At 31.1% G+C, this 23,263-nt stretch overlaps 3 protein-coding genes across 4 annotated transcripts; 2 read left to right on the top strand and 1 right to left on the bottom strand.

Annotated features, from left to right (window-relative positions):
• Positions 1-2,661: 2,661 nt before the first annotated feature.
• LOC130935819 (kelch repeat-containing protein At3g27220-like) lies at positions 2,662-7,514 on the top strand. Its single transcript, XM_057865723.1, has 7 exons — positions 2,662-3,110; positions 3,523-3,711; positions 4,093-4,322; positions 4,578-4,748; positions 4,997-5,102; positions 5,301-5,507; positions 6,515-7,514. Exons 1-7 carry the CDS (start codon positions 2,901-2,903, stop codon positions 6,680-6,682), a joined length of 1,281 nt encoding a protein of 426 aa, XP_057721706.1. The 5' UTR covers positions 2,662-2,900; the 3' UTR covers positions 6,683-7,514.
• A 4,258-nt stretch (positions 7,515-11,772) lies between these two features.
• Positions 11,773-18,666, top strand: LOC130936422 (glutamate receptor 2.8-like). The gene is made up of 5 exons (XM_057866487.1): positions 11,773-12,073; positions 14,245-15,482; positions 15,811-16,108; positions 17,149-17,549; positions 18,144-18,666. Exons 1-5 carry the CDS (start codon positions 11,794-11,796, stop codon positions 18,591-18,593), a joined length of 2,667 nt encoding a protein of 888 aa, XP_057722470.1. The 5' UTR covers positions 11,773-11,793; the 3' UTR covers positions 18,594-18,666.
• Positions 18,667-18,757: 91 nt separating this feature from the next.
• Positions 18,758-22,212, bottom strand: LOC130936423 (translocase of chloroplast 34-like). 2 transcript variants are annotated; one of them, XM_057866489.1, is made up of 8 exons: positions 22,026-22,212; positions 21,518-21,631; positions 21,277-21,384; positions 21,067-21,191; positions 20,701-20,965; positions 20,131-20,199; positions 19,874-20,035; positions 18,758-19,675 (listed from the first exon to the last, which is right to left on the bottom strand). In XM_057866489.1, exons 2-8 carry the CDS (start codon positions 21,614-21,616, stop codon positions 19,574-19,576), a joined length of 930 nt encoding a protein of 309 aa, XP_057722472.1. In that variant the 5' UTR covers positions 21,617-21,631; positions 22,026-22,212; the 3' UTR covers positions 18,758-19,573. The 2 variants fall into 2 exon arrangements, with proteins under 2 accessions (XP_057722472.1, XP_057722471.1); XM_057866488.1 differs by having other exon boundaries at positions 22,022-22,180.
• Positions 22,213-23,263: the final 1,051 nt, after the last annotated feature.

The raw sequence follows: 23,263 nt of genomic DNA, 5'->3' as shown, positions 1-23,263 counted from the left end.
ATGTAATGATTTTACATTAAGTAAAATTTTCTACAATTTTTTTTTATGAAAGATCAAAAATATTTTTTAAACATTAAAAAATAAAATTTAAATTTTAATCCAATTTTTATATACACTTTTTAAATAATTATCTAAATATTTTTATAAAATTTTACATCAAACTAACGTGAGAAAGGGGAGTGAGAGCCTTGCAAAAGTAAAAAGTGAAGTGACAAAAAAGGAATACAATTTGTGCAAGAAGAACAATAATAAAATTTGTTATTGGAATCCCCAGATCTAAAAGCCAAAGAAATGCTAGGAGATAGAAAGGCATGTGAATAGTGAATCTTTTCTTTCTGACATCTCCTTCGTTTCTCTATTCTTCATGGTGTTGGTGATGCTTCTCACTCTTTTACGTAGGTGAGATTACATGATGGTGCATTATATCTATGTTCTTTTCATTTTTCTTATTTCAATATACATCATACCCACACCTATAATTTACTTACTATACTTATCATTCATGAACTCTACTTGTACTTACCGATACTGATCCACACTGGATATCAATAAATTCATTCCTTAATTGCATTCATAACACAAATACATCAGCGATTTATTAAATATAAAAATTATTTGTCAATTATTAAAAAATAATATTATTTTAATTATTTTTATCGTATTTTATAATATTTTAAAAATATTTTTATCATTATTAAAAATGAAAATTATTTTTATTAACATTTTAAAAATTCGGGTGCAATTTTAATACTTTGCCCTATAAATAAATACAAAAAATTTAATTACAACTAAAGAAAATTTGTTACTTTGAAATTGTAAGTGCTAGTCACATTTATAGTTATTAAAGACTTCTTTTGTTTGGTTTTGTCATTTATTTAGAAATAAATATGTTTTTTTCTATTTCTAAACTTTTAAAAGTTTTAAAATTATCACATTTAATTTGATTTAAAAATAAAGATAAAGTATGTTTTTTTATCTTTAATGATGTTGAAAATTTTTAAAATTATTCCTAACATTAAAAGAATAAAATTAAAAAAATTATTTTCACAAAAAAATGTGACTCATTGAGTTACCCACAAAAAATGCGAGTCATTTAAAAAATTTTGTGAGATGTGATCAATTAGGAATATGCATGAAGTATCATATGACACCAAAAAAGAAATGCATGAAGTATCAAAAAGAAGAAAAAGACATGTCGCGTCAAAGAGTAAAATATTTAGAGGAAGTACAAGAGGCACTGAAATATTTGTACAATGTGTATAATAGAAATTTAGGAATGTTCGATTATTCTTAGTATTCGGATAGTTATTTTAGATAATATGGATGTATTGTATTTAAAAAATTAGTAGTATTTTATCTTAAATGTTTATTTTTTAACTCATATTGAACCAAATAAATAACCAATTATACCCATTGTACAAATACTCTATTAATTTCCTAGTGGAATTTATTTATAAAAAAGTACAGGAAATCCATAAAATATTTGTACAATGGAAGTTTAGGGAGTATTACAGATATAACCATTAGTGTTACCAATGGTTATTCTGGACTCATTGTACTATCGGTAAACACTGTACACTTGGACCATTGACTCCCTAATAGTACTATTTATTTATTTCTTGCGAATATAATGGTATTTAAAAGATGTTATGTTGGAATAAATATTTCTTGCGGATACAATGATATTTAAAAGATGTTATGTTGGAATAAATTAATTTCAATAACCCAGATTATCATATTGAATCATCAAAAATATTTCATAATGCAGAAGCGTATTTTTACTCGTAAGAGTCAAAAATTGATGGAAGGAGTTGGATCTTGTAGTTATTTCGATCTTTCTCAACCAAAACGTTCTGTATTCCTGGCAGCTAAATTGTGACTCTTTTGATGGAGAAAGAGCTGGAGGCCTATTTATATTTGAGCATGGCACCCATTAAACCCTAAAACCCAAATAAAATAGTATCTAAAGTCCAAAAGATAATATATCTAAAATCCAAAAGATAATTATCTAAAGAACAAAAGATAATATCCGATTTTATTCTCATTTAATTCCAAATTAAAAGTAATAATGACTTATTCAATTTAACATTTAAAACAATAAATGACATTACCATTATATAAGTCATTTAATTTAAAATAGCATAATTTGTTATTATAATTAATATATGTATTGCTCACAAATAAATTAAAAAATTAAAATAATTTTCTAACATATTATGGATAAAATTTTTTTTAAAATAAATTATATTTAACAAAAATAATTAATTATTAATTGAATTACCTGTATTTAAAGTTAAATATTAACGTGTCAAAATATTTTTAAAATTATAAAAATTAAAAATATAAGTAAATTTTATCATTATAATAATTATTAACTAATACGCCAGTATTTAATCTTAATTTTAAGTAATTTAATTGACAACTGATTATTTTTGTCGAAACTATTTGTTTAAAAATATTTTTATTAATAACATCTTTTATATACAATTTTATCGATATCCGAATCTTTTAAATACCGACCTCCGCGTCAAATGAATTAAAATAGTAGACAAAAGCTGGCTGTGCCGTTAGACAAAATATCTTTTGTACATCTAGTCATTGATTTAGGTGAAAAAAGATACACAGACTACTCAATCATTCACCTGGTTTTACATGGGAACACAGACTCACACCGAGCGAAGGACACATGGGAATTGAAATTTAAAGTATTAAACAAACGCCAAGATGGCAAAAACCATTGGCGCCGAACCTTTGTTTCCTCAAAGGGATTCTCTTCGCTTCTCCCATTCATTCCTTCTTCACTTCCAACACCTTTTCTTTCATTTATTTCTTCCCCCTAAATTAATAAATGGCTCTTCTCACTCTCTCAGCTCCAAATCCTTCTCTTTCGCACAAAACCAATGTCAAGGTTTCACCAAAAGCACTTCTCTGCAACCAACCTCGTTCTCTTCTTCTGCTTCTCCACTATTCTCGGTCTTGCCCTCGTCGCTAATCTCATTTGGGAGTCCTTCTCTCATGTCCACGTAGCAACTACGTCCAATTGGGTCGTTCGCGACCAAGTTCCCGTTATTCTCTTTCAGAATAATTCTGCCCTTCACACACTTCAAAAGGTGACAATGCCCCTTCTTTCTATTATGCACACCTCTGTTTTTTGCGTTTTCTTTCCCTAATTGGAGAAAGCTTAACAGAAAACGGAGATTTAAGAGCTAGAGTGAATTTCATAAATTAGTTGCTGTACTAGCTCAATTTTGTCGAACGTTTGAATGTTAAGGTTTTAATTATTATAATTAAAATTATTTGGGGGAAATCTATAGTGTTGGCAGCTTCAACTCAACCGTTGTTCTAGCACTTGCTTTCGTCCTTTTTATTTTTAATTTTTTTTATTGTTTTGGAAATTTCATTTCATTGTTTACTTTTCTTTTAAATTCTGGTTTTGTTGGGTTCTGATTGATAATCTTGTTGAGTTTGCTTTTGTGGTTACTTTATTGCTGATTTTGGATATAATGTTGGGGCTTTTTATAGGGTGGCCACGCTGAAGTTGCAAAAAAGAATGGCTCTGAAGATCTCTTTCCAGCAACATTTGCAGATATACCTGCTCCCAATTGGAATTGGGAGGCAATGCCATCGGCACCGGTGCCTCGGCTGGATGGATATGCTGTACAGATTAAGAACATGTTTTATGTTCTTCAAGGATACAGAAATCTCGACTACGTGAGTGTTTCGCCGATCTCTGGCTCATTGGCAAATGCTTAATACATTCAATATGATCCTATGCTGATGCACATATTGCATCTCTGACCCTAAAGGAATAATCTTGTTTATGTTTTACGAGACCTCACAGCACAATAGTTGGATTCATATGTATAATGTAGCTAATGTGATGATAAACTTACTTATTTTTTTTGTCATTGTTTACTATTTGATCCTAAAGATCATGTTTATGATTGTGAGACTTTATAGCACAGTATTTGGATCCATATATATAATGTGGCTAGTGAGATGATAGTTTTTTATTGTCTGGTTGTCGTTTGACAGTTTATTGAGACTATTAACGATCTTAATTTATCTTCTGTGCTTATATGTTTCTTGCAGGTGCATTCTCATGTTGATGTCTATGATTTCATCAGTAACAAATGGGTAGATAGGATCGAGTCACCAAAAGAGATGGCTAATTCACATTTAGGAGTTGCAACTGATGGGAGATACATATATGTGGTCTCAGGACAATATGGTCCGCAATGCAGAGGGTCTATTAATCTTGTATTCGCCTTAGACACTAAAACCAAGCAATGGAGCAGTTTGCCACCATTGCCTCTTCCAAGGTATGTTATGTACAGTGTACACCATTAAATTATGCGTGAACTGTGCTGTGTACTGCACTGTAAATGTTCATTTTTCCAATTTATCATTGAGGTGAAACCTAGACTTGTTATTTGATAATTAAAAATTCTAGTTAAATTGGTATCTGCCACTACATTAATGATTGATCAAGCTTTTCTGGTAGATGGAATTTTAACAAGTTAAACTATTTAATTGTCATACGAAAAGTTATAGTATACTAACATAGGAGTTTCTAGGTATGCTCCTGCTACTCAATTATGGAGGGGAAGACTACATGTCATGGGCGGTGGCAAGGAGAATCGCCATACACCTGCACTAGAGCATTGGAGCCTAGGTGTAAAGGATGGTAAAGCATTGGAGAAAAAATGGCGAACTGAAATTCCCATTCCTCGTGGCGGACCTCATAGGTTAGCAGATTGCCCAGATACTTTTATCGCTGTTCTTGTTTAATTTGTGAAAATCTTTAATTTCTTGATTGTTTTTTGTTTTATTTTTTTCAAAAAAAAAAATTTCATGTTTAAAAAGCTAACCTGTGTCGTTGAAACCCAAAGAATCTTTTGCGAAAAGATGATTTTCTTTTTAAATCTCATATACATTTTCTTTAAACTGGTTGGTTGGCTTTCACCTTAGTTCTAACACTACCTTATTTGTACAGGGCTTGCATTGTGGCAAATGATCAGCTTTTTGTGATTGGCGGACAAGAAGGTGACTTTATGCCCAAACCAGGCTCACCTATATTCAAGTGTTCACGCAGGCATGAAGTATGTTTTCTTTGGCTACCAACAGCATTCATGAATTACTCTGTTGCATGTAATAATTGGCTTATTTTTTTGAAGATATGGCACTTGAAATACTAGTAATGTGTTCTAAATAATCTTTTGCATGATTGCGACTCCTTCATCATGTATAATATATAGACTTTAAGGTGTCTTATGGCCTTAAGATTTATTTTGTTTCAGGTTGTCTATGGCGATGTTTATATGTTGGATGACGAAATGAAATGGAAAGTTTTGCAACCTATGCCAAAGCCTGACTCCCACATAGAGTGTGCATGGGTGATTGTGAATAATTCAATTATCATCACTGGTGGTACAACTGAAAAGCACCCAGTGACCAAAAGGATGATCCTGGTTGGGGAGGTTTTCCAATTTCATTTAGATACACTGGTAAGCTCTCATGCATTAGAAATGCATTGTGATTTTTCTCTTTATCTTTTGAAGGCCCCTTCGGCCCTTCCCCTCCCCCTTTGCATATATTGGTTGTGGTATTTTTGTGAATGATCATATTATGAATCGACCATTGACACAAGCCACCAGTCAATTTTGTTAGAATGTCAATCAGTCAATGTAATGCATATATATGATTCATCGAATCTCAGATATTAGATCTTAAAAAGATTAACAAAACCATTTTAAATTTTAACAATGTCATTGCAAAACATTTATCAGTCTTGTTAATGTTGATCATGACACTCTTTTTCTCTTGGTATTGGAGCTGAATATTTTTGTTCTCTTCTTTGTTTTATCTGTTTTATTTTTTTTTTATGGTACTGGAGTTAAGAAATTATTAAGGGTGCACTTGCATGCTCCATTTGTGTGCATAATCACTCATCCTTGGTTTTATGCATTTGAAATATTATAAATGAAATTGAGTGGTTGTGATTTGTGAATGTTTCTGAAACACACATTGGTTATGCTCTAGGAGCATACAAGAATTTCTGTTTGTGACATTGTTCATTATTAAAAGTTAAAGCTCAAGCATGACATTGCTTGGGCAGTGTTCTTTCTTTGTTTTGCTTTTTAGTAAATTGGATGGGAATTTCGTCCTCTATTCACATATTTGATTTTTCTTTTTTAAGTGGACATTGTAAAAGAGACTAATATTTATACATGAAGCCCTTTCCTTTCTTCAAATTCCTTTCAAAACCAAACTTATAAAATCACCATTAATGGCAACTAAAATTTATTGTGGTCTTCAGAAGAAAAATAATTTGTTACCGTTGTGCTCACTGTAAAAATCGTTCTTAATCTGCTAGAATATTGCTGGTTGTTGAGATGGATTAATGTTACTGACAGAATGTCATTTTGGAACATGTTTATTCATGGTTGTTTGAGATGTTGATTAATATTCCTTTCTGACATTTGAATTTTATGTTTTGCATTACCTTCCGCAGACATGGTCAGTGATTGGAAAACTTCCTTACCGCATCAAAACCACATTAACTGGTTTTTGGGATGGATGGTTGTACTTCACATCAGGGCAACGAGACAGAGGACCGGATAATCCGCAGCCAAGACAGGTCGTTGGGGATATGTGGAGAACAAAATTAAGTTTAAGATAAGTGAGTTTCGAAATGTCAAACTTCCCCTAATCTTTTGGTTCAAACATTATTTATCTTTCCATTTTCAATTGCTTCACTGCTCTATTTGGGCATTGGTTCAGTAAAATTTGTGTACATAGGATAACTTATTAACTTTGATTTTGCCACTTCTTTTTTGGCAAAATATATAGAATTGGTTCCCACTTCCCACCTATGGAATAGTTTTTAGGTCACTAGTCGTAAACTTTCTGGTATGAAGGTATCTGTCAGCTGGAAACCGACGACAAATCTCTAGCCCCTTCTAAGTTTACCTATGGAATAGTTAATGCAGAAAACCTCATCAGATATTTACTCAAGAAATAGCATGTTATTATGGTTTCCATTTTGCAAAGGAGAGGCTGATTGTCATAAGCACAGTAAAATTTAGTGCTTTTGCAAGTTGGGGTCTTGAAAGGGAAGGGTTTATAAAGACTAAAGTGGAAACGAATTTTACTCTTTCAGAGCCCTTCAGAACCCCAGCTATTCAAACCATTTTATCTCTTCACATTTTATTTTCTTATGTAATATTTTGGAAAAAAAATGAATAAATAAATAAGTAGCAACCGAAAAGTTTCTCCTGACCAGCACTATATTCTAACAGGGACCAGTGCTCAAATTTGGCCTCGGTTGGAAATGGTCTTATTTTACTTCCATTTTCCCCCCTTGGTAGGACCCTCGTTTTGGTTCAGCGTAATATGATGCAGACAGGGGACTTTACGCTTATACTTAGCAAACGGCAGCATTTGAATCATTGATTAAAAAAACGAAATCAATAGTTTTAGCATAACGATTAATTTTTCGTATCAACAAATAAGGCATTATATTTTATTCTCTATATTACACTTAACAGGAACCAAATCTGATATTTATACCTATAGCTAAAAAAAACCTTTTTAGGCAATAAGTAATACAGTCATATATATATATATATATATATATACATAGTTAGCAGAACCGGACCGGACCGGCCGGTTCGACCGGAAAACCGGACACTATACCGGTCCGGTCCAAGGATAGGACCGTTCAAGGCCAAAAACCGGAATGAACCGGTTAAACTCGGAACGAACCGGCCAAAACCGATGAAAACCGGCTCGGACCGAACCGCTCGGTCCCAACCGAAGGCGAAGCTACGACGCACCTGGGCTCTGCAAGAACACCATGCTCTCCTCATGCTCCAGCGTGCCAAGTGTCAAAGCTTTGTGTTTTTTGGAAAATTTTTTAAAATGGCTACAATGGGGTTCGAACTTGGCACATGAAGGTTGCAGGTAGGATGCCCATGCCACCAAGCTGCTTTGCTTCTTGCTAACATATATCCAAATTATAATACATATAGTAAGTTTTTATTATACTTATATTCAATTAATTTTAATTTTAAAGTTCCTCATTTTTAAATCAATTATATTTTATTTAACTATAAATTATATATATATATATATAAACAAAAAAAATTATTAATCACAAATTATTTTTTTTTCATGATTATATGATATCTATTAATATTATTTTTTTAATAAATAATTGTAGTATATAATAATAAGTAAAGACTCACATGCAGTTGTCTTCGTATGAAGTTGATAGTTGAAAATCATTAGATGATATTTAGTTAAACTTATCAAATCATCTAACTATTTTTAAATATCAACTTCACATAAAAATTAACTATATCTAAGTTTTTATTTATAATAATATAATAATACAATAAATATAAATTAATTAATAAAGTATTAAAATTTGAAAATGATAACTATTTTTATAAAAACAAAATAAAAGTACTTATAATAAAGAAAAAATAATTAAATTTTATATAATTATTTAATTATACCGGGTTAACCGGTTCAACCAGTGACCCACCGGTTGAACTAGTAACCCAGTGACCCAATAACTTCACCGGTTCGATCACCGGTTCGGTTCTGATAACTATGTATATATATATATATATATATATATATATCCATTTTGCTGGAAGTTTCAGTAAGATAGTGAGGTCAGGTTTGAATGAGCTGTGCTGACTTTTTTTATATCAAATTTTGTAAGCAAATGCAAGCTACCAAGAAAGTTGCTGCAGGGTCAAATGTCAAAGAGTAGAAGACATATGCAGGCATCAATATCATTACTGCAATATTGTATCTTTATGCAACTTGCAAGATGCACTAACAGCATATATGTTGAAACTTCAGAAGGCTCCCCAAAATGCACATAGATTATATTGAATTCAAATTAGATGTAATAATAATTTTGTTTCTTCTTTTCTTAAACAAGAAAAAATGGTTTCAATACTAAAGCACGAAGCCCCTTGGAAAATTCCCTGTTGAAAAAAATGCTCTCTCTCTCTCTCTCCATGACATACTTTTAGACATAGCAACTACTAGGCTTGAAAAATGTAACAGTTTTTAAAAATAATTGACATAATTGTAAGGAACGATCGTACAAGTTAATATGAAACAAGAATTATGGGCGGTTCCTTTAAATAGGAACTCATTCTTGGGAATGGATCTTCTCCAGTGAATAAAAAACTGGATGGTGTGCAGTGTTTAATCTAACCATTCACCACACTCTCTCTCTTATTTATTTCTGGTCCCACTATTAAAATCAAAGGTGAGAGATTGCACTGTATTTTGTCAAGTTTTTTTGTCAAGTGTTGAAAAAACTGGAGAGAATCCATTTCCCTCATTCTTCCCTCTCATTATCTCAAGGTTTTTTATTGGATCTGTTAACTTTGTATTAAAAGTATAGACAGGACTTTAGAGCATCTCCAACGGGAGAAAAAAATGAAGCCCAGTTCCTATTGTGTCAGAAGGAAAGAAGGCTTATGCGTTGGAGTGGAAAGAAAGGGAGTTCCCACACGAATTCCAAGGAGCGGGAGTCCCTCTGGATAGGGACTCCAATGAAACAATCAAAACTTGCCATTTGGCAAGTTAGTTAGAAAATAAATAATTATATATAATGTTAATTAGCTAAATAGGTATATTAAATAATTAAATAATAATTAATTTAATAATAATTAATTATATTAAATAATTATATTTTTATTTAATTAATAATTTATATTAATTATTTAAATAATAATTAATTAAGTAATTAAATTATAATTAATTTAATAATAATTATAATAATTAAATAAATTAAATAATTAAATATTTATTTAATTAATAATTTATATTAATTATTTATATCATAATTAATATTAAATATTATTTATATTTATATTATTATATTAATTTAGTCGTTGTAAAACTAGCCGTTGTAAAAATAGTCGTTAGAAACTAGTTGTTACTATGTTACCGTTATTATTAATAAATTAATATTTTGTTACTCTATATATACCACTTAGATACACTTGTATTCTCACACTCTCTACAACTCTTCTTCATCTTCTTCTAAGTTTACAAAATCAAAGTTTTGGCAATTTCACAATGCTTGTCGTCAACTATAGAGTTTAATTATGTTTTTCTTTGTATTAAGTAATTTTACAAATTAGTGTAACCCGAATTCATCTATTGTGTATTATTGTTATATATGAATTTATTTAATATTAATATCTTTTAATAGTGAATTATTTTTAAATTTAAATATTTAAATTATATTATTAAAAAAATTAATTACATTAATTACAAGTATTTTAATTAATTAATTAAGTGGGATCAAAGTTAGTTCCTCCTAATGAAGAAGAGAGATGCTTTGAGTTCCTATTTACTGTTTATGACGCAAAAGCTGATGTGGAATTACTTTTTATGATAGGTGGGCCATAAACAGGAATTGGGATGAGTTCCCTACTGGAGATGGTCTTAGAGCAACTCCAATAGTTGCTTTTTTGGAGTTCCTACTTCCTATTACTGTGTACGTCAGTAAAAATAGGAACTAACCATTGGAGTGAGTTGAAAAAAATACTTTCTCATGGATCAAGAAAGGGACTCCCATTGTCCTATAATTATATAAAATAAATAATTATATAAAATTTTAATTAATTAAATAACTAAATAATAATTAATTTTGTAATAATTATAATAATTAATTATATTAAATAATTATTTTTTATTTAATTAATAATTTATATTAATTATTTAAATAATAATTAATTAAGTAATAAAATTATAATTAATTTATTAATAATTATAATAATTAATTAGATTAAATAATTAAATTTTTATTTAATTAATAATTTATATTAATTATTTATATCATAATTAATATTAAATTATAATTAATTAAATTTACTTACATTAAAAAATATATTTAATTTTTACACTTTACAAAATAATTTTTAGTTAGGTTGGTTATTTTTATTTTTAAAATTTAAAATGCTAACTACATTATTAAAATTAGCAGTTGTACAAGTCGTTGCAAAATTAGCCGTTGAAAACTTTAATTAGTTGTAAAAACAAGTCGTTGCAAAATTAGCTGTTGAAAACTTTAATTAGTGTAATCTCGAATTATATATTGTGTATTATGTTATATATAAATTTATTTAATATTAATATATTTTAATAGTGAATTATTTTTAAATTTATAATTATTGAAAAAAATTTATTACATTAATTTTAAGTATTTTAATTAATTAATTAAGTGGGATTAGGGATTAAAGTTAGTTTCTCCTAATGGAGAAGAGAGAGATGATTTGAGTTCCTATTTAGTATTTAATGTTTGGAAAAGTATATAATATTTGTACAATGTGTATAATGGAGATTTATGGAATATTAATAATTAATATTACCTCTTCTATATTCACAAAAAAACACGAGTTCGACACTGATGTGCATACTATTCCGGAAGTGACGTGTCTCTCGAAGCCTTTAGATAAGTGGTAAAACTACCTAAATATTTTTCATTTTATTTCAAAGTACCAATCATAATCATATGCTATGAAGCATGGTAAATTCGAGAGGCAAGAATAATAAATCCAGAGTGAACTTTTCAGGTCAGATATCATTCATAATATCAGCCAAAAAAAAAAAAAAAAAAAAAGTTGAGCAAGTCAAAACAAAGAAAGGTTTGGCTTATTAATACACACACACAATGCAAAATCATGGTCATAACTACATTTATAATAATTATCTTTAGGTATTGCTAGACAGTAGACATAAATTCCTCTAATAATGGGAAGAAGTTGTTCTTCCATATCACTCTTCCTTGCCTTGAAGTTATTACTACTACTAATAGCATGGTCATCAAAAAGGGGACACTGCTTAACTACCCCACGACCAAGGGCCACTAATAAGAGCATAGGTTCAGTGCTTGATTTGGATTCACTAATGGGTATGCAGCAGAAGATAGCCATGGAAATTGCCATCAGAGACTTCAACAGATTCAGTAGAACTAAACTCCACTTGGAGGTGCAAAATTCCCGCGGGAATTCGGCTCAAACAGTTGTTAGCGGTAATTTTTGCTTCCTTCTTTAGTATCCAAAATGATAATTATTACGTTGACAATATGCTCGTGACTCTTCAAAGATGAACAATGATAAATGGTTGAAGAGACGTTGTGCATGTGTCAAATGCTGTTTACATTTGGAGGACTGTGCATGTATTTTTTTTTTCAATTTTATAATCTTGTAAAAACTAATAAATAGGTGGTTTACAAATAATATTTACTTGTTAAAGTTAATGCTATTCCATTTACAAAAGTATAGTTTTCTTGATGATTGAGAGTCCTAATCCGTTCTTTTAATACTTAAATATGTAAAAATTAAAATATATTGATGTGGGTAATTGTCTTTTAGATTTCGAGAGGTATTTAATTTTTAGATTTGAAATTAAAATTGTATAAGTTGTGGAAAATTGGATATATATATATATATATATATATATATATATATATATATATATATATATTAGCTCTAAACTAGTACAATTGATTTACAAAAATATCGGTAATTAATTTTGTAACTAAGATTAATTAAACACTTTTATATGTGTTTTTTCCCTTTTTATACTTACACATTTAGTTTTTAATATTTGCGTTTTCTGTATCTACTTTTTCTCCTTTTTTTCTTTTAATTTTCTTCTTTATTTTTTTTATATTCCTCCTTTTCTTCATCTCTTGTGTTGTCGTCTTTTTATGTTTTTTTTTTAATTTGGAGTGACTTTCTTTTTATTTCCTTCTTCTTATGCGTTTTCTTTGTGTTTCTTTTTACTTCTATAAAATTTTTATGAAAAAGGAAGAATAGTAAAAAAGAGAAACATAAAAAAAGATGACAAAGAAAAATAATCGAATAAAAAAAGAAATTTATTGACAACAAACAGAAATTTTGTGAGGTTAAACAGAAAAAAAATTTTTAATGCATAAATACACATTAAAAAATATGAAATAAAAGAAGACACACAATTTTGTTTGACCTAAATATAATCTTTTACGCTAAAATAAAATCTTTTCAAGATAAACATATAATTTTTTTAAACTGAAATGAAAAATAAATTTTTTTTTACCAAAATACAAAATGTTTTAAGGATAACACAAATTTTGAAGAGAAATATAGAAGAAAATACAATTTTTTTTTTTACCAAAACATAATTTTTTTTATGCTAAACGCATATATTTTATGACGTAAACAGGAAAATCTTTTAAATAGTAAATACACAAATTATCTAACAGAAACGTAGTAAAAAATACATAAAAATTTTTATAATAAATACAGAAATTTTGTAAGGATAAAAACAAACTTTTTGATGATAATCATATAAACTTTTTAAGAAAAAAAGGAAAATACAATTTTTTTTTTTTTTGCTTAAGCACATAAATTTTGTATGCTAAATACTTTAATTTTGAAAGATAAATATACAAAATTTTTAAGAAAAATATACACAAAAATTCATAATTGTTTTTATCTAAATACAGAAATTCTTTTTGGATAAACTATAAATTTTTTAAAGAAAAACACAGAAAAAAAAAAATACAGGAATTATTTTACCCAAACACAAAATTTTTACTCATATAATCACAAAAATCTTTTGAACGTAAATACACAATTTCTTTTTGGACTTCTAGCTAAGTTTTTGTAAACATGAACAATAAGTTCTAAGTTTAGTTAAATAAAGTAAAAACACACTACACTTTTAAATTATTCACCTAAAACTTAATATTAGATAACCATCCGCATACCTAATAAATTAAATATTCGATATATTCATTATTCACATTGTTTAGTATTTTCATTGTCTACTATACTTTTCCTTTCTTTTTTTATTAATTTGACCATACTCAATTAGAAGTTCTTCTAGACTTTTAGGATTAATGTACTTTTCTCATAGTAAAAAGCATGTTATACCTTGTTTCTTCTACAACCTCTCTGTTTCACTATTACTTTGAAGTTCATGGTTATTTGGTAGGAACTAGGAAGTACAAACGATTATATTCACCTCCATTTCTCGGCCTCATTACTGATTGACTGTGTTTTGTTTCGGATTAAGATTCTCTAAAGTGAGAAAATTGATAAAGTCGTAAAATGTGGAGTTAATCACTCTTAAATTAAGATAGTGATTCACTCTTTACTCTACCACTTTACCAACTTTCTCGCTTTAAGGAATCCAAATCCGTTTCGATAAATATAGCCATGGATCTTGCACAGAAGAAGCAGTTGCTAGCCATCGTAGGAACAATAACACAGAGCGAAGCATCTTTGGCAACTGAAATTAATAACGCCACAAAAAACACCCCTATATTATCTCTATCTTCGTATGCACCCATCACAGAGTTACCCTCTTCTCCATTCCCACAACTAATCCAACTCGGAGATGATATCAACATTCAGATGCAATGCCTTGCAGCCATTGTAGGACACTTCAAGTGGAAAAAGGTGACAACAATATATGAAGTTAATAGCAGGTTTTCTTATGATCCAGGGGTACTAATTTCCCTCTCCAATTCTCTTCGCCATGTTGGATCTGAGATCGTTAACCAGTTAGCATTGCCTTCCTTGTCTTTGCAATCTAGAATCGAAAATGAGCTTAACCAACTCAAGAAGAAGAGTAACAGGGTCTTCTTGATTGTGCACTCTTCTTTAGAGTTGGCTAGCGTGCTTTGCAAGAAAGCAAAACAAATGGGTTTGATGGAGAAAGGATATGTATGGATCATCCCGAACGAAGTTGCTTCCCTTCTTGATTCGGTTAACTCTTCAGTTATCTCTACCATGCAAGGTGTTATTGGATTCAAAACACATTTTTTGGAAACTACCAAACCATATAGAAAGTTCGGGTTCAGATTTCGAACAAGGTTTGCTCAAGAGTACCCTGAAGAAGAAGAGAACAATACTCCAAGTGTTTTCGCACTTCGAGCTTATGATGCAGCTATTGCTATTGCTAAGATTACAAACAAGTCACAAGGAAAGTTCAACATGAAAGAATTCCTTGATGAAAATTTACATCAATCTTCAACCTTCACCATAATTAATGTGATAGGAAAAAGCTATAGAGAAATGGCAGTTTGGTCTCCAACACATGGTTTTTCCAAGAACTTTGTTGAACATGAGAAAATGGAGGTAAATAAATCTAACGGTTATGATGGAGTTGTTTTGAGTAATATTTATTGGCCTGGAGATTTACACTCAGTTCCAAGGGGATGGACCAATAGTAATGAGGAAATGCCACTTAAAATAGGAGTACCTGCAAATGATGCCTTTGCTCAGTTTGTGAATGTCACCTATGGTGACAGCAAGCATGCAACTTCCATAACTGGTTTTTCAATCAATGTCTTCAAAGCAGCTATTAAGAATCTTCCATATCACTTGCACTATGATTTTGTTCCCTTCAATGGCTCCTATGATGAAATGGTTAATCAAGTTAACAATAAGGTAATATGATTATTAATGCATTTGTAAAAATTAAGCTTGATCCTTATAATTACATGTTTTGATTTTAGTCCCTTTTTCTTCTTTAATTTTTGGTCTCTATTTTTGTAAAATATATATATTGAAAAACAATTGTGTTACGTGTATAACAAAAATCAATCACTAAATCAGTCACTCATTTTTTGAAACAAAAAATATAGATTAAAAATGAGTTAAACAATGATGACTGATTTTGAGTGTACATAATTGTATTTTTGAATGCCAATTAAGTCGTACAAATATTATGCTCTCAATTTTTTTTTTAAGGTTGCTTTTATTATTTCTAATGTAGACATTAGATGCTGCAGTTGGAGATATATCAATATTGGCATATAGATATCATTTAGTTGAGTTCTCACAACCATATATTGACTCTGGACTTAACATGGTGGTCGTTGAGAAGCCAAATAAATCAAAACAAACATGGATGTTTATGGATGCATTCACAAAAGAGATGTGGTTGATGATGGCAGCAATGCACGTTTTGGTTGGATTTGTCATTTGGTTGATTGAACGCGAAGAAAATGAAGAACTACAAGGGCTGGGGGCGATGCTTTGGTTTTTAGTCACTGTAATATTCCTTGCACATAGTAAGTTCTCTCTCATGAAAGTTCATTTGGATCACATCACTCCAAAATTGATAATGTCACACCCATTTTGATGCAATTTTGTTATAAATATGGTTTGTATTGATAGTAATATGTTTTAGTTAGTCCATTAATATCATAGTATTAACCAACCTGGGTTGGTTGAATGATTAGTTCACTCGTTCGCTTAAACAAGTGTTAGGGATTTGAATCTCGTCTTATATATGCATCGAGTTAGCAACTCATTAGCCAAACAAAAATCCTTAAACAAAATTTAAATCCGTAATAAAAAAAAAAGTAAATTATCGTTTTTGTCCCCAACGTTTGAGGTAAGTCCTATTTGTGTCCCTAACGTTTAAATCGTCTTATTTGTATTCCTAACGTTTATAAAAGTGATTCAATGTTATCCTACTATCAATTATACTAACAAATCAGATTATATTTTTCAATTATTCTTACTTGGATGTATTCATTCTCAATTAGGTCTCACTTGGATGTGTTCGATTTTAATATTATACCCACTATTTGTGTTTAGATTCAATTATATCCTTAGAAAAGTGAATCCTGTTAGGAATTAGTTTCAACTTTTGATGAGTTATTTTTCGGAGTGGATCATCGATTCTATCCCAAACATTTGTATTCTAACTTCAAGAAGAGATTTTTAAAACTCAAATTAAAACGTTCATCATGTGTAATTGACGCCAGGATAACATTGAATCACTTTTACAAACGTTACGGATACAAATAGGACGATTTAAACGTTAGGGACATAAATAGGATTTACCCGAAACATTGGAGACAAAAACGATCCTTTACTCTAAAAAAACTAATATGGAAGTCTTTTGGATGTTTTACCATAGAAATTTTTTCAAAAAGCCTCAAAATTGGTGAAGCAAAATATTTAATATAGCAATTCATATTTGTTAGAATGTTTGTAGAAATATCCATGGCTTCATGTGTAGTGTTCACCTAAACTAGAAGAGTGATTAATATTTCCTAAACAAGAATTTGACACTAATCGTAGCTTATTTTCTGATAAGCAGGAGAACCAATAAGAAGACCATTGGCTCGAACTGTGTTGGCACCATGGTTATTTGTTATCCTAATTGTAACCAGTAGCTTCACAGCGAGTCTAACATCGATGATGACTGTATCGCAACTTGAACCTTCAGTGGTTGATATTCAGACCCTTCAGAAGAGAAATGCTCCAGTTGGTTGTGATGAGAATTCATTTATTGTGAGGTATTTGATTGACATACTAAAATTCAAACCTGAGAACATTAGAAGAATAAATTCCATTAATGGTTACCCTGCAGCATTTAAGAATAATGAGATTGAAGCAGCTTTCTTTGTCGCCCCTCATGCCAAAGTCTTTCTCGCAAAGTACTCATGTGAAGGCTTCGTCCAAGCAGGGAGCACCTTTAGGCTTGGTGGCTTTGGTTTTGTGGGTTCCTAATCTCATATTCAATAGCAACACTGTTTTGGTAGAGGTGAAAATGAATAAGTAAACGGAACTAACATAAATGTTTTCCCTCTAAGAAAAATTCAATATTATGCATAAATTTCTACTATTAGTATATCAAATAGTTAAACCCCAAAGTGATTTATGAGATTATCTACGTGCATTAAAATAGTCTCCTAGACCCTAATTATACTAGTTAGGTCCAAAAATGCATCATGTTAGTCGTCCATTTTCATCAAGTGACTCATCATGTCGTTAGGGTCTTAACATGGTACACTTTTGTCATCTCAAAGATATGATTAGTGTAATTGAGATCTCATAGATTGTCTTAGTACATGCTGTCAGTCTCAAAAATTTTATTACATGCTGTTGATCTCAGAAATCACTTTGGGATTTAATTGGATATCAAGTCATTACCAAAATAGAATGGTTTATATTTGAGACATTATTCACTCATTTTATTTTCACTTCTACCAAACTTTATGTTCAAGTAACAACACGTGTGCTAGATATCTAGGGGGGACGAAAAACAATGATCTGACAAAGTTTTATACAATTTTGTTGTTGATACATCAGGTGTTTCAAAGGGGCTCCTCTTTGGCTAGGGATATATCCGAGGCATTGCTAAGTGTTATAGAGAATGGAGAAACAGAGCAACTTGAAAAGGATATGCTGTCCAATTCACATTGCTCTCTTTCAGATAAAAAAGCAAAAGAAAGTTCACCATTAGGTTATCAGCCTTTCCTTGGCCTATTTTGCATTTGTGGCAGTATTGCTATTTTGGCACTATTGTATATCATGCTTTGTTTAACTTTAAAGAATGTTGAGAACTTGGTAAAATACATGAGAGATGCATTGACTCAGTTATGGAGAATAAGGAGATGGATAACAACACATTGTGTTGGGATCTATTCTAAAGTACAGTCAAGGAGCATGAGAGGGGTTAATGTTGCCATAGAAGCAAGAAATTCAGCGGAAATAGTCATTGATAGTGAGCAAGTCCCTCGTGTAGCTGAAGTTGTTTGATGTAGTATCACTAAAATAGTATTGGTTGCTTGTGCACTAATTTTTATTCACTATTTCCTTATGTGTGAAAAAGTTTTATATTGTTAGTGAATCAAATACTTTTATTTTTGACATTTGTTAAACTGGTGGGGTAGTTTATAGGATCTTTTTTCGATTATTGCTGTAAAACAATGCAAACATGGATGAAATTCAGCAAACACATATATCAAAAACTCAGAAACTAGAAGGCCTAGAACTAATGACAACACTATCTAACAAGACAAAGAACAGCTACTATTACATGTCTTCTTACTTTGTTCTTCCCAAAAGACGCAAGGCATTCCCTTCCTCCTCCCAAAAGTTCCAGGATCACGCAGCTGGGGCTTCTGCCTTCCAAAAAGAGAATATTCTTAGTACATTTCTCAATGTTCCCTTTTTTCTGATTTTGTGAATAAATCAGAAAAATGATCCTCAACTAGCCTCATCATTTCATTTCTATCTTGAACCCACTGTAATCTTTTAATCTTTCTATTCTATTTCCACCCCTCCTCTGAATTGTTGTGCCATGAAGGAGGGCTAAAGGAATTCATTCCTCTGCCACAACACAACTAAGGAAAATATAAAGTTCTTAGCTGCAGAGTGATATTGATGTGTGTTACTGAAAGATATTGCAGTATATTCCAATCTCTTCCCTTCTTCCAAAATCATTTTGTTCAAAATTGTGTGGACGTGTTGTGTTATCTCTGTCATCATGCTACAACCATAATCTTTTTTAAGCCTTTAAGGTATCATGCTACTCATACTATTGTAAATTGGAATGAAGAGAGTAAAAACGGGTAGGTGTAAAATGCAAACCAAAATACAAAATCTTGAGTGTACAAAATATTCTGAGCCTCACAGCATTACAAGGGTGCCTACTTCAGCTAGATAATATATATAGAACAACTGATACCAGCTATGCTCTACAAAGTTAGAACGTGCCATCCCATGAAAATTGCCAATTAGAACCTGCGTTTAGCTTCCCTAATTGCCCACAACGGCTTGGCCTCATTCGCAACGTCATTCTTGATTGCGCGTTCAATAGGTTTAATCACAAAGAAATACTGTGTACAGGTGAACAAATATACAAGTAAGGATCCGTTTGGATTTATAAAACTCTTGAAATAAATAGATATTCAACAAAAGGAACAGAAACTTTTCCCTTCTTGTATATGGCCATCGGAAGTGCATATGGTTTGCACTGAAAGAAAAATCTAGAGCAGACAAGCTACAATAAATATCTTTCAATGTTTAAAGCTTACCTGAAGTGCAAATAAGATGGGAATAAAGATCTTTCCCCTCTGATTAGGGTTTGGCCCTTCAATCAACTTCTTGTCAACATAAATAGACTTGTTGCTCCTTGTTGTAACTTCTGTGATTTTTTCGACCAGATTAGGAATCCAAGCTGTCCCATTTGGAAGAACCTATCATAAAAAAATACCATAGGTCAGCTACTCAGCCAAAAACAAGGGAAAGGTCCAATGATCAATTAACTGAAGGGAACATGACAAGTGCCAACCTTCTCATCGCTTTCATTCTTGTTACATCTCCCACTGTTCTCAACCAAAACAAAGTGAATGCTAGAAACCTATGAGAGGAGACAAGAAACTCATATGTTAAACATCCAGAATGTATAAAGATTCTGCATGCAATATAACTAAAACTATAGCAAATGGTTAAGCATGGATTGAAGAAGGGGGGGGGGGGGGGGGGATAAGAGAAAGGCAACATAGTCAATCAATTGAAAAACGGAAAAAAGATTCACATGATGACATGATGGAGTTCCACAGTATAATACAAGATAGACCAAATGGAACATAGACTTGGGCCCACATTGAATAGCTTACAAAATAGATTTTCAAAGAGTTCCAATGGATCCTAAGCATACAGTCTTTACCCAACGAGCCAATTTTCAGAACACAATTTATATCGAGAGAAAGGATGGCCCTAGTATGTCATAACATGACCTTGGGCCCATCCTTACCCAGAGGTAACAGCCATAACCATTATGGGCTCATGTTTTTACACAAATTCCAATGGGAAAGCAAACAATTGGTGCATTTTGTGGTTGAAAATGTGCAACATTTACCACTGGGTCATCTTTCCTCAATCGAGCACCCTGGCGAACAACTTTTAGAAGTGCCTCCGATCTTTTTGAAACGAATTCGTCATAAGGTATTCCATCAGGGGGTGAAAGCTGAGCATGTGTAAGAACTATCAAAGCCCTCTTCCATATTTCTTTGCCAAAACTATCAGTAATAGCTCTGACAACCAGCTTATCAAGGCTATCCACTCTATAGGTATCCAAACGGTCCACATAAAGCAGAATGTCTATGGTCTTGTTCAGAAGGAAACTACACAAGCAAGCATCATAAGTCCAAACACCAAAGATCAATCCAAGGAAAAGAAGGGATAAGAAATATGATCCAGAAACATGCTTCAAACAATAACATACTGTTTGATAATCTCCAAGGCCTGATCATTGATATATCCCCCTTCTATGAGACCAGGAGTGTCAATGATGTTTATTGTAAATCCTGTCCTTGTGCGTGACACCATTGCAGGTCTTAGTCCTTCCGACTTCCAAACCAAGAAAAGAGCACCCCATTTGATGTCAGCATTTAGAAATTAACTCATCTATCCTTAGGAGGAAAGAAACATGTACCTGAAAGGGATTAATGGTAACAGCTCTTTCTCCTATAATTGAATTCACGGTCGATGATTTTCCAACACCACTTTTCCCCATCACAAGTATTGTTAACTTGTCCACGTTCTATGCCAACATATAGAGTAAAACAAGAAACTAATTTCAAAACAAGGAATTCATATACCAAATAATAAATAAATATGATGCTTGCATATGCTTTGCATATGTGAATTGGACATCAGAAAGCAAAAAGTTGAACCTTCTCCTCTAGTCTTCCCAACAGTTCAACCAATTTTGTCTGAGTTGCCGGCGCAAATGTTTTCAGTCCCACCCACTCACGGGTTATCGATGATGCCATGATTGAAAACTTGCCCTAATCCCCAAATACAAAATAAATAAGACAGGTAAACACAAAAGTACAAGCAACGCCATGAAATTCAGCTCTGTCTATCCATGAAAATCTTTCTCAGCATTATTACAGAAGTAAAACTACTAATAATTCAATTGTTCACCCAAAACGAATAAAACCATAATTAATTGAGGACACAACAATTGCGAAAGATTCACCATCAGAACCACAATGTCACTTCATATAATAACCAAATCATTAAAGAGAGCAACACAAGTGATTGCAGATTCAGAAGTGTAAAACAAGTTAATCTCATTGAAACGAGAAAACAGTAAACAATTTAAAATCCGCAAAGCTAATTCAAAACATGTGTTGAACAACTAAAGCGACTCTATAACAGTGATTGAGACGCACTGACGGGGAGACGATGGGAGAAAGAGGCTGACGCCGAGAAACGGAGTGACGGTGGTCGGAGGGAGGGAGGGAGGGAGGGAGTGAGGGGCGAGGCAGCAGTGTGCGCGCAGTTGGGGGAGAATGAGTGCGTCAAAGCATGTATAGATTAATTCAATAAGGGAAAGTGTGTTGCCTGTTAGGGTTTCACTATCACTGTATGTATATACGTATGCTATGTATACATCACATTCTTAATTCTTGTTACGTTTTTCTTCCCCTTCTAATTCTTGTTCTTTTTCTGTAATTTCTTTTTTCTTTTTTCTCCTTCTTCATATCTCTTATGGAAAAAATGAAAAAAACAGAAATAGGACAAAAGGAGGAGGGAAAAAATAATAAAACAAAAAATGCAAATTTTTTATATTTTCATCTATAATTTTAATGTTTCTCTTAAAAATTTATATTTTTTACGGCATTTGTTAGAAGAATTTTACCTTTAAAATTTATCAAAGTTTAAAAACACAAATTCTATAACTTCATCTAAAACTTTTGTGTTTTCTAAAAAAATTTCTGTATTATTTTAAACTTTTGTTGTAAAAATTGTCTTTAGAATTAAAAAAATATTAAAAACATAAAAATTTCAATAATAAAGAATACAAATATTTCATTATAGAAAACACAAAAATTCTCAATTGCAAATTATATATATATATATAGAAAGAGAGAGAGCTTTTATTAAAAAATATAAAAGCATATTTCAATAAACATAAAAACTCAATATTTGAGGTTTATTTGGATTTAGAAATGAATTCAATATATTTTTGTTGATGAGTGAGTCTTTTTGACTATTTGTTTAAATCTGAACTAATTTCAGTTCATTTGTGAATCAACTGAAATTCATTTGATACTGCGGTTAAGTATTGACCAAATTTTTTATTTCTTAATTTTCTCTTGTGCCATCATTAAATAATTTCGCTTCATTTCTTAGTTTACTTGAGGTTCATGTGGATCCAAAAATGAATTCAATGTGTTTTTGTTGATGATTGAGTCTTTTTGACTACTTGTTCAAATCTGAACTAATTTCGATTCATTTGTGAATTAACTGAAATTCACTTGATATTATTGTTAAGTATTGATCAAATTTTTTATTCCTTACAGATAAGTATCATTAAACATAGTTGATCCTCTACTTCTAAATTAATACATAGGGTAAAGTACGAAATTGGTCCTCTACGTTTGGGCGTAATCTTGTTTCGGTCATTAAGG

This window comes from Arachis stenosperma, chromosome 6 (genome assembly GCF_014773155.1).
Source record: "Arachis stenosperma cultivar V10309 chromosome 6, arast.V10309.gnm1.PFL2, whole genome shotgun sequence".
NCBI classification, from domain to species: domain Eukaryota; kingdom Viridiplantae; phylum Streptophyta; class Magnoliopsida; order Fabales; family Fabaceae; genus Arachis; species Arachis stenosperma.
The sequence above is the reverse complement of the archived record's forward strand: the minus strand, read 5'-3'. Positions and strand labels throughout refer to the sequence as shown.